This window comes from Oncorhynchus mykiss, chromosome 14, assembly GCF_057628025.1.
Source record: "Oncorhynchus mykiss isolate SJ-2025 chromosome 14, ASM5762802v1, whole genome shotgun sequence".
Lineage (NCBI taxonomy): Eukaryota > Metazoa > Chordata > Actinopteri > Salmoniformes > Salmonidae > Oncorhynchus > Oncorhynchus mykiss.
In genome coordinates this window covers 9,640,322-9,652,614 of record NC_143035.1, presented here as the reverse complement: position 1 = coordinate 9,652,614, position 12,293 = coordinate 9,640,322, and the positions used below count along the sequence as shown (strand labels likewise).

General features: G+C 44.6%; 1 protein-coding gene across 19 annotated transcripts in view; it reads left to right on the top strand.

Annotated features, from left to right (window-relative positions):
- The window catches only part of LOC110488741 (ensconsin), a 39,127-nt gene that overhangs the window by 19,698 nt on the left and 7,136 nt on the right, over positions 1 to 12,293 (top strand). For 3 of the 19 annotated variants that reach the window (XM_090198327.1, XM_090198322.1, XM_090198319.1), the window contains 2 exons: positions 4,377 to 4,502; positions 6,693 to 6,811. In XM_090198327.1, the coding sequence (XP_090054453.1) occupies positions 4,377 to 4,502; positions 6,693 to 6,811 (245 nt within the window). Of the gene's footprint in view, positions 1 to 866; positions 978 to 1,537; positions 1,637 to 4,376; positions 4,503 to 6,668; positions 6,812 to 7,625; positions 7,999 to 12,293 lie in introns of those variants that run through there. The other 16 variants (XM_090198324.1, XM_036942886.2, XM_090198316.1 and 13 more) reach the window with 8 other exon arrangements.

Here is a 12,293-nt window from a genome sequence, read left to right as displayed (position 1 = left end):
AAGTCCCCTTTCCACCCTCCTGCGTTCCATCCTACCCTCTACCCAGCCACCGTGTCAGCCCACTGTTATTGTCACTGCGTTGACCCTCTCCTTCCCGTGTCCAGGAGCTGAGAGACAAGCCAATCAGCGGAACATTAAGAGACTGGTAAACCAATGCCTTGGCTCGCTGTCTCTGACCTCAACCAATGATCAACCCAGCATGAACTTGATTCCATTGCATCCATTTACTGTTCACTTTCAGTTTTGTAGTGCATTTTGTGACACAGGGAAGTGTCAAAGAATCATAAGGAGTTGCCCCAAAGCATCAGTGACGCATTTGGGATCTCTTCTATCCTCTTCGGTAGTCTTTGTACTGTACCTTCCTAATGCTAATGCAATTCATCCTGGCTTGATTCACAGGGAATTGCATTGTTTCTGACCACCACTGAGAAGAAGAATCATTCTAGGTCCAATCGTTCTCTCTCCACAGCTTCCTTTTCCTCCACCGTCGCCAAGATACTTACAATGTTGTCTGTCCTCTCTCGCTATCTGATATTGTTGATTTCTCTCCTCCTTAACCTGTCTCTGTGTCAAATTCCACTAGCCCGTTTCCTTTTTCACCAGGGTTAGGAACACATTCTGAGAATGTCGGCACATTTTCTTTTGTAATAACGATCCCTGTGACCTTGAGCCTTCCTGTGGTAGGATGATGGGAATTGTAAGACCAACTGCAGCAATATTCCAGTGTGTATGTCCCTCTTAAGTAGAAGGGACAAATTGCTAAGACTAACTACAACAATGTTCCTATGACTGTTATTGTGAAGGAGACAGAAAGAGAAAAGGCTGTGTCACTGTTTCACCCTGGGTGTCTACTCGTTGTCTCTCAGGTGCTCGTGTGAGGAGTTCGTCATTGAACCGGTTGCCTAGAAACGACAAAATTGACCTATACACTCAGCCCAATAAGGAAGGCAGGAAAAAGCTTCAGGTGGAACAGACAGGTGCATATTAAGGCCCTCCTTTACATGCGCTACACAACCTCTAATGGGTCTGAGCCACCATTGCCTGGTGTGGCTCTGAGGCTCCTTACAACCCACTGGGCAAAGACTGCAATTCGGTGTCTATTCCACATTGATTCAACCTGTGCCCACTGGGAAGGCCCTCTTTCAGCACAGTAAACGAGTGCCTGAAGATATTTAAGATAATTGATATAGTCTTTTAGTTTTTTGCATGTTTCTTAGATCTAGATGAATGTTTTCTTGGAACTGATTAGTTGACCGATGCAGGCTAACACCATGCACTACTGTGGTGCTAGACATCATGTAGCTCTCTATCAAGAGAGAGCCAGTAACCAGATTATGACCAGTGCAATGGCTGTGTTCCTTCTGCTCACATGGAACATACAGTGCAATTTAGCCACAGTCGACTAACAATTGATTTGTACTGTAATGAGAACAAAATAATGCTAAATAACATTCATGTTGTTCTTGAGGACTTTTAGGGGAGCTTGACCCGCCCCCTTTGTCCCTGATAGGCTGTAACCCCCCTCTCCTGTCTGTAGGACCCTCCCTGAAGAAGAGAAGCTCCTCCCTTACACGAGCGGGAGGGGGCAAAACGCAAACCCCCTCCAAGCTCGACAAGGGGACTACAGACGACCAAGGTGGCTAGCATGTACCTATTTTATATTCTCGTCGTTGTCTGCATCGCTCGGACCTCCTCTTTTTGTAATAACAAGCACGCATCTCCTCTGACATTTTGTCTTTTAACTCGCTAATGTTCAGCTCCCAGCGTTGATTTGTATGCGCCGGCTGGGGAGGTGTAGCCAGTTGCAGCTACTGTTGTGGTTCGGTGATTGAAGTGCAGCAGCCTAGTGCTTCTAAACTTCCAAACCAGCCTTTTCCTCCACTCTTTGCCCCTCTCTCTCTACACGTGTGCTCTTTTCCAGCCAACACCGCGCACACTTGTCTGTCTGCCTCTCGACAGCCTCTAACCTACTGCCCAACTCCTGTGTCTCCATCTATCCCTGGTCTCTACCGGGGACTCTCTCTGGTCCTCGTGTCGCTAACTCACCTCACTCCTTTATCTTTCTCGAACAGATCCCTCCTATATTGTTGCTCACCGCTGTGTTTTTTTGCTCCCAGATAATCTTGTCTTAACCTCGCTCTCTCTCTTGGAGCTGCTATAAACCAGAAATACCTCCTTTGTGCTCCTGACTAACACAATGTTTTTTTTGTTGGTCACAATGGGTTTGTTGTTTTCCCTGCAGATGACGTATGTAAGCAGAGGATTTGACACGTGTGGTCTCGTGCCCCTGCGGTGTATGTCAGTGCCATCCCACTGTAGCTAGTGTCTAGAGAGCACTAGCATGGCCACTGACTCTCCTTGTTGAAATGCTGTGCTACTACTACTAACTGTGTTGTATTATGGTTGTGTTAACCATATCTCACTCCATCTGTCCATACTGTATATTGATTGTAGTCGTTTTGAAAAGCGACCATCTCATTTGCGTTCATTCTTTTTCCCCAAAGCAGTTTAAGCCAAAACCACGGCCCGTTATTCAGAGGGGCATTCAACAACGCTTTGAGCGCTCCAAGTCCGGAAGTGAATATCGCCGTAGTGCGAAATTTCAGTCACTGATTAATAACGTTTGCCCTTTTATTTTCAAGATTGAAAAATATACTAACATGATGTCGTGGACCGAGCTAGCCGTTTGCATCCCTTAACGCTCAGACCGATTCAATAGCTGTAGCATAGCGTATTCGACTGAATGATTTAGCAAATAAATATTTGAGGAATTATGAATAGTAAGCATATGCTTTCACCTGATATATTATCATAAGTAGTCTAACTTCAAATACCGAGCTAGTAATGTTAATTAGCCTAGGTTAACCTTGCTGACCTTAAATTGAGGGAATTCAGAAGAGTTCTGAGACATTTTTACAACCCATTGAAACTCTGAAAATAAATACATGGGCAAATGTTACCAAACATCATGATGATGATGATGATAATAGGCCTGCATTATGGTGGTTGTTAAATGACACTTTCCATCCTTAACTTGGAAGGTCACTGTCTCTGTGCTGATCGCCTGTGAGTGAGACACCGCTAGCTAGCCAATGGGAGCGTAGTAGAACGCTCCTCTGAATAACGGGACGTGGTTTTGGCTTAACTGCTTTGGGGAGAGAAAAAAATACGCATCTCATTTACAGGGCAAAATTGTTTCTCAGTGCTGGGATGTTTTGTGAGACTTAATGCAGTGTTCAAATATCCTTCAGCCTTTCAGTTTGAGTCAATAAGATCATCTTTGAACGTCTCATACTGAGTTAGAAGAATCCCACAACGAGACATCCATGTCTGTCCTTAAGCTGAATCCCTTCATTAACTAGACAGGGGAAAACTCTCCTGTTCCTAACCATTTTCCCTGGATGACCCTGTCCTATAATCAGTCTGGAGCTCTGTGACTGACAGTTGAAGGGGCTGGCCCACTCTACCTCTAACACATTAGTCTGTCTGAAAAAGACGTCCACTCTGTCAGGGAGCCTGAAGGAGGCCTCGATGGAAGTCCCTTCATCCAAAGTGCCAAAAAGGAAACGGCGCTTATAGCCCATTTTACTTTTACCTTTCTGTTTTTGTTTTTCATCCTTTTGTTACTGGGTTTCCAATGGAACCAAAGGGGAACTGTATTCTGTCATTGCATGAGATCAAGAGCTCTTGGTTTTTACTGTCAGACTCACTGTCTCCCGATAACGTGCATAAGTGATCGGTACACCACTGTCTTTTCAAATGCGGTGGGCAGGGCATAGAATTACTGCCTTAGATAGGCATTTTCCATTTTACTTTAAATTCTTGTTCTTCCCAAAACAAAGCACTGAGTCTGTACAGTAGAAACCTAAGAGTACTTGCGCACTCTTACGTTGAGCCCTTACCTCTATGTTCCCTGCCCTCCCTATCTACCCCATAGCACACACCCTTTCCTGTATGTGGACTAAGCTCACTAACACCCTTTTTATCCTTTCTGCACCAGGGACACACCTTAATTTGACCTCATTGTACCTCACTTGTAGTCCTCTTCAGTTGCTCGACAATCACTCTGGGTCTGTCTCAATACTTTTTCATGGCTTCCTTTCCTGGTCTCTTTGTCCTCATGACCACTGGGTGGAATGGTGATAGGACTAGGTTTCCACAGGGAAGCCATTCAAGACTATTGCGACACGGCTTGGTTTCTTATGTTTATTCTCTCCTTTTATGAGTGGAAATCACATGGTGACCCCCCCCAAAACCCCATTCTGCCCCTTTCTTTGTGTTGACCCCCCCCCCCCCTCCTATCGCCTCCTTCTTTTTCTTGTTTTGGCTCCTTCATTTTTTTGGGGGGGGGGGTTCCGCTCATGCTGGCCGTGTAGCTCGCAAGCCCCTGACGAGCCCCGTGGACGGAGGGTTCCTCAGTCGCCTGCTCACCCCCACCCAGGCCTCACTAGCTAGGAGCAAGAGCGCCGCTGCCCTGTCGGCCGAAGGAGGCGACGCCCCAGGTAACCCCCACAGAGGAGACCCCCTTTAGAGCTTGAGGACTCAGCAATTAACAGGGACCCCCCCAACCTTGCTTCTGGCCTCATCATATCACTAGCTACAGTATACGATAAGAGCCTGAAATCCACACCCCTGCCCCCATTACATCATTACCTAATAGCTATAAAACACCCAGATCTCCACCCACCCCAGGACCATATTATGTCACTAGATATATAGAAATATATCTCTCTAGCCCAGGCCCCTGCTGCTGGCTAGGCAAATCCTTTGAAGCAATCTGTGCCCCCTTGTTGTTTTTGGTGGTGGTTGCTGTACAGTGGTGGCTGAAGGCTATAGTCCTGTGATTTCAATGTTGAGGGGCCCTGCTTGCTTAGTGGTACAGAACTTGCTTTACAGTAAAAGTACACTCGTGATCACAAGGTTGTGTATACATATGTAGATTGGCGCCACACACAAGCACTGCTCACATGCATTTAGCTCAGACACAATTGTCTGAGGATGGGGCCCTGCTGGAGGCTTTGCACTAAGCTGCTTTCTTGTGGGCCCAGTGCTTGTTGCGTGAGAGAGAATGAGTGTTGTGGTGGTTCTGTGCTGGTAACTAGTAATGATCTCAGGGAGCTGGGGACTTGCCTAGAGGAGCTTCTGCTCCAATCCCTGTGCCTGTGGAATACCTGTTGTAGAATGCACAGTTCAGCTGGTCTTACTAATTTGACCTAAAGGTAGTTCAGCCCAGGTCATTGACTTCCGTTGACTTGCAACACCGGTGATTAGAACGCTATTTGTTAATATCTAATGTGCTGTCATGGGAATACGTCACCATGAGGAAGTGCAGAAGCTATGAGATGTCTTCCATACTACTTAGGGGTCATTTGATCCCTATCTTCCTCCGCTTACCTAATGGACATAACCCCCTGATCACACACCCTGGGCTGAACCCATTAACCCTATGCTCTGAGATGGCTAGTTGAACATGGTTGAGTGGCCTGGTTGGCCTGCCATGTGCTGCATAGTGTCGTAACGAGGTGCTGATTTGACAGCTGTGCGGTGCGTTTCGACAACCCATTGAGACACGTTAGCTGGTATGGCTTCCCTCCCCACTAATAATTATAGCCCCCAGAAACATGACACACCAGTGACAGTTTATGGACAGGGAGTGTTCATTTCAACAGCGCATCCTTTATCTCTGCTGCCCATTCAGTAACCTATCAGAATGAGTTACAGAGCATATCTGGGAGTCGGGACTGGCAGGGTGAGCAAGATCCCTGGGCCTCCGGATTACCACTGCTAATCCCCCAATCTGACACAGCAAGCACCCAGCTACAGTAGTAAGAACTCGTGTCCCAAACCACAGACCAGCTTACACTGGCTCTCTATGAAACAGACTGTCACTCAGGTTTTCTCATGAACACCCTTTTTAGAGAGGCTAGCTACTCCATGTGGGTCAGAAATTGACTAGCCAGGTAAGCCAAATATACTGGAGTACTCTAGGGTGTAGCTGACAGTGTGCATACAGAATTCTCCCTGAAGGACTTCTGTCATGTATTCTACTGTTTTGATTTGGATTGAATTCAAGGTGGAAGGAGTAGTGACACTGGTGTACTAGGCTAAGCCCTAAAATACTCTTTAAAACAGGAAATGCTGATACGCCTGAAATGATCCAAATTATTATTAATTTTTTTCAACGAATGGGTACCAACCATTAACGTCATCCTCCAGCATTTGCGGTGCTTCTAGACTAGTGTATGTGAGTGCGGTCAGCTTGTGCTGCGATAAAATTTGATTTGGTGGTGGGTTGTTTGCTGTGGTGGTGTGCTCAGTGCCGTGTTGTGTCAATGTGTTCAGCTTTGTGCAGCACCAGAGCTTTAGAACCAATCAGGGGATGTCAGTCTGTCCCAGTCTGTCTCCCCCCTCCAACCCTGCCACGGCCACCCCAGCCCTGATGCTTCAACAACTAACCTTGTGCTACCAGTGCATAATCTAACAATATGCCATGTTGTTTTGTGCTCTTATCCCCCGAACCATCTTCTTTCTACTTTTATTTTCTCCATCTCTCTCTCTCTCTCTCTCTCTCTCTCCATGCCTCTGCTTTGCTCACCCAACTCGGCTGCTTTTACCCATGCTCCCATTGGCTGGTTTCCCTGCCCTGCGATGACTGTGTCCTTTACCAGAGTGTCACCTGTGTCCTCGCTCAGCCTCGGCCAGCCCCCTGCACCCGGTGCAGCGAGGACCCCTGCGCAGCCGCAGTATCGACCGGCAGAAGAGCGCCACCCTGCCTACCTCCGCCTCGGCAGACCAAGTGGACCCCTCACTGGTGAGACCTCCATAAATGTGGAAGACAGAATTGGCATGAATGGAGGTATGGAAGACATAGAATTAGCACGTATAGAATGTACGTATGGAAGACAGACTTATTATCAGAATGGACATGGGATCTGGTGCATGTGTCGAGCACTAAGAATGGCAAAGCTGAGCACTTTAACACCTGATGGGGTTAGTGTGTGTGTGTTAGCTAGGTTAGCTAGTGTGTTCATGTCCATGGTGGCAAACTGATAATTTTTATTTTAACTAGGCAAATCAGTTAAGAATGTTGGGTCTTCACTGTGTAAATGTATCGCCATAGTAGCCAGTGGAAATACAGTAGCTACATGTCTCTGCATTCTCAGTAAGTACACAGTCCACAGTGGCAGTGTATGCCATGTAAATGTGTGTGGGGTATCTTTCCCAGAAGCCTGTATGACACCAGGATAAAGTTACAGGAACAAGGTGCTTAAAGCCATGATAACACTATCTCTCCGAGCCTGCAATGATACGGTGTCAGGAAAATAAATCCTGTGGACAAATAGTACTGGTTTTATATGCACACATCCTGTATGATTTGCCAGTCAAAGCAGCCCTGTGGGTTATCCATCCATGATATTGATCTGAGAGCGGTGTTCTCTCAGGATCACATTGCTATCCCACGGCTCAGACCGAGTCTGAATTGAATCCTTTTTTTTATTGTCCGTTGGGGTAAAAAGCTTTGTTCACTAGAGGTCGTTGCTCACTCTTGCTGCATTAGAGATGTCTACCAAACAAGTAAATAAGTGCAAACTGCATTCAAGATTTAGTCTCTAAGTAAAGTCATTGGGCATTAGCAGCATCATGTTGGCCTCGAGACGTGTTCCATGAGCCTGTGGGAAGCTCTTTGATTGGTTGTGTCCTCCACTGCCTGGCTCTCTCTCCCTCCCTGCCCTTCCTCCATGGTCCTTCCTGCATATGAAGTAGCGCTATTGTCTCAGAAAAAGACAAAGGAGCCGCAATAGGCCGAGTACAGTAGTGAATTGGAGCGGCTGGGTCAGGCAATGCAAAGCAGGACAGACCGACAGAGCGAGCAGGCCACACCGTGAGCCTTCCCTGGGGCTGCGTCTCAATAGCCTGAGGTGGCTTCCTCTCCTCATCTCCTTTGCTCTTTTCCTCCGACTGACTATGAACAACTGGACAGGTGAAAGCCAATTCCTGGTAGGTAGCCTCTATTGTTTTGACCCAGTCTGTGTTTTTAAGATCAGCAAGGATAAATGAGAGGATAAGGAGATGAAGCTGTGGGTGTCCTATTCAAGGAGAGATGGTTCACAGTACAGCCTACAAAAGAGATTGCAGAGAGAGACAAAGACACTCGTGTAGGTATCTCACCAAAGCTTTGCAGGGGACAGCTCTAAGCTAGGGAGATGGAATGTGAAGAGAAAATTGGTGATATCCAGAATACACGTTAAAGGGAGTCATGCTGCTTCTATGATGCGGGCAGACATGCCAGTGTCTTTGCGTGTGTGCTTGTCCATGCACTCATCCTCTGAGTGATTAGCTAGTGTAAATCTCGAGTGTGTGTGTGGACGGAGGGTACTCTGTGTGGTGAAATGGATAGGTGACGGCGCTTCCTCTTATGAAGCCATCCCTCTCTTTCAGTCTCTTCTCCACACGCATCCTCACAGAATAATTATCATACAGTGCATGAACTTTGCCTTCTCTGCTTTTGGAAAGCTTTGAAAGCTATTTCTATCCCACATAAAACAAATGGTCTAGAACTAAATGCACACTCTGGCTTTTACGGTTTCTTTCTTAAGCAGTTTTCAGACAAACCAAGGATAAGTACACAGGCACGCATGTGACACACACACACCAGGGTTTCCGTTAACTGGCTTTTTTGGCTGAGTAAAAAATAAATAATGATGTAGATATATTAGAAAATAAATGAAATGTACAATTGACTGGGAGGAAAAAAACCACATTGTGAAATAAAGCTATTTAGCCTAATTGATTTAAATACCAGTGGATGTAAATACATTTGACTGGTCATGCTTATCGGTCTATAGGTTACTATGAATATAATTGCAGTGTGTGTACAGTATATTCGTTATGCATCTTTGGCAGTATGCATTTTGAAAACATATACTTAATTGTTTGAAACGAAAACGTTTTACCACATATTATTGGGGCGGCAGGTAGCCTAGTGGTTAAAGCCTTGGGTTGCTGGATAGAATCCCTGAGCTGACAAGGTAAAAATCTCTCCTGCCCCTGAACAAGGCAGTTAACCCACTGTTCCCTGCAGGCCGTCAATGTAAAAAAAGAATTTGTTCTTAACTGACTTGCCTAGTTAAATAAACTAAAATAAATTGAGCTATGTCTTGTGTCAAAGTAGCCTAGCCAAATTCCACCATATCCGTGGACTCGTGGAGGCACTTAGTTTATATAAAATGTATTTCCTTGTCCTGCAGCCAAAGGCATAATCCTAGTCATATTAGCAACCAATGCTAGGTGTTGCATATTAGATCTCGCTTCTCCATTTTCTTCTGTCACATGTCCGGTACCCTTTTGAGGCACTTTTGAGGTGTTTTCCTGCTAATTGTGTTATGGAATGAAAATGTGTGTAGCCTACTAATATTTTATCAACATTTTAAAGCTAAACTTTCTGATTTGTTTTAACATTGCTTTTTAACTGTTATTTTTATGTAGCCTAGGCCAACTGGTTGTATGAATTTGGCATCTATTGTCCCACAACTGTCCCAGAGTCTGTTTCTTTCTCAACAAGCTGACCAATAGAAGAGGCTAACTTGTCTAATAAGTCCGACAGTAGGTTGACATGGGCTAGTGACTTTGCCATTTGTCATCTTGCTGGCTGAGGAAAAGTAAATGTTAGAATAACCGTCCACATCTTCAAAGTGCCTATCAGAATTCAGTAAGAAGAACATCGTTGCATCCTCGAATGTTCTGTTAATATGAATTACTGTAACCTAAATGTGATTTGCATATGGGTCTGGTAAACTTCTCAAATATCCGGTGAATTAAATTGCTGCTGGTCAAATGTCAAGCTCCACATTTTCCCAACAGAAACCCTGATATACTGCTCTGGAAAGAATTTAGAGACCACTGCAAAATGATCACTTTCTCTGGTTTTACTATTTATAGATATGTGTTTGGGTAAGAAACACTTTGTTTTGTTTTATTCTATAAACTACTGACATTTCTCCCAAATTCCAAATAAAAATATTGGTCATTCAGAGCATTTATTTGCAGAAAATGGTCAAAATAACAAAAAAGATGCAGTGTTGTCAGACCTTGAATAATAAAACGAAAATAAGTTTAATATTCATTTTTAAACAAACACAATAATGTTTTAACTTAGGAAGAGTTCAGAAATCAATATTTTGTGGAATAACCCTGATTTTCAATCACAGCTTTCTTGGCGTGCTCTCCACCAGTCTCACATTGATTCCAGCCTTGCTGAAGTACCCCCAGGTCATCACGGATCCTCAACCAAATTTCACTGTGGCTGGTAGGCCTCGTCAGGTATCGCACCCGCTGTGAAATTTGGTGGAGGATCGGTGATGATCTGGGGGTGCTTCAGCAAAGCTGGAATCGGGCAGATTTGTGAAGGACACATGAATCAAGCCACTTACAAGGTTGTCCTGGAAGAAAACGTGCTTCCTTCTGCTCCGACAATATTCCAAAACTCGGAGGATTGTTTTTTCCAGCAGGACAATGCTCCATGCCTTACAGCCAGGTCAATCAAGGTGTGGATGGAGGACCACCAGATCAAGACCCTGTCATGGCCAGCCCAACTCCAGACCTGAACCCCATTGAAAACCTCTGGAATGTGATCAAGAGGAAGATGGATGGTCACAAGCCATCCAACAAAGCCGAGCTGCTTGAATTTTTGCGCCAGCAGTGGCATAAAGTCACCCAACATCAATGTGAAAGACTGGTGGAGAGCATGCCAAGACGCATGAAAGTGGTGATTTGAAAATCAAGGTTATTCCACCAAATATTGATTTAAGTTAAAACATTAGTATTGTGTTTTAAAAATGGAAATTAACTTATTTTTGCATCATTCGAGGTCTGACATCTTTTTTTGTTATTTTGACCAGTTGTCATTTTCTGCAAGTAAATGCAATAAAAGACTATTTGTATTTGGTAGAAATGTTGTCAGTAGTTTATAGAATAAAACAAAAACATTTTCATTTCACCCAAACACGTACCTATAAATAGTAAATCCAGAGAAGCTGATTATTTTAGTGGTCGTACAGTTATTTTTTACAGAGCTGTGTGATATATATATATATATATATATACACACACTCTCTCTGAACAAAAATATAAACACAACATGCACTTTTTAATTTTTTTTTTTTTTACTCAGTTAGTTCATAGAAGGAAATCAGTCAATTTAAATAAATTCATTAGGCCCTAATCTATGGATTTCACATGACTGGGCAGGGGCGCAGCCACTTGGGAGCCAGGTCCACCCACTCGGGAGCCACGCCCAGCCAATCAGAATGAGTTTTCCCCACAGAAGAGCTTTATTACAGACAGAAATACTCCTCAGCATCCCCCGTCAGACAATCCCGCATGTGAAGAAGCCGGATGTAAAGGTCCTGGGCTGCCGTGGTTACACGTGGTTGTGAGGCTGGTTAGACGTACTTACAAACTCTCTAAAATGACATTGGAGGGGGCTCATGGTCGAAATAAATAAACATTACATTCTCTGGCAACCGCTCTGTTGGACATTCCTGCAGTCAGCATGCCAATTGCATGCTCCCTCAAATCAGTGGCAATGTGTTGTGACAACTGCACATTTTATAGTGGCCTTTTTATTGTCCCCAGCACAATGTGCACTGTGTAATGATCATGCTTCATAATGTTACACCTGTCAGGTAGATGGATATCTTGGCAAAGGAGAAATGCTCACTAACAGGGATGTAAACAAATGTGTTCACAATTTGATAGCAAAAAGCTTTTTGTGTGTATGGAAAATGTCTGCTCTTTTACAGTATTTCAGCTCATAGAAAATGGGACCAACACTTTATATGTTGCATTTTATAATTTTGGTTTGTGTGTGCAGTACCAGTCAAATTTTGGACACAAATTTTGGATGAACTTGCTGCGCCATCAGCATGTTTTCAGACCCCCGTCCCGTGGCACGTGGGCTTTTTAAAAATAAATGCATTTGAAACAGACAGGCCCACACGGTAACCTTCACAGTGACTGTCAGTCCATTATTTAAAGGCTGATGTGTGCTGCAGTGGGGATGGGAGGAAGACTGTCCATGACACAGACCACATTGGAGGGAGACTGTCTCATGGATCAGGTGGTATCTGGTCACTCTCCATGTTTATTGACCCACTTGTGTTCCACTGTGTTCTCATGAGGGATTTTAGTGGTGGGGTGCCATTATGCACTTAACGTGGAAACAAAATACATGACAGATTTTTCGGCCATTGAAATGCTTGGGCGGGCTGCCTAAACATTCTGACTAATTCCAG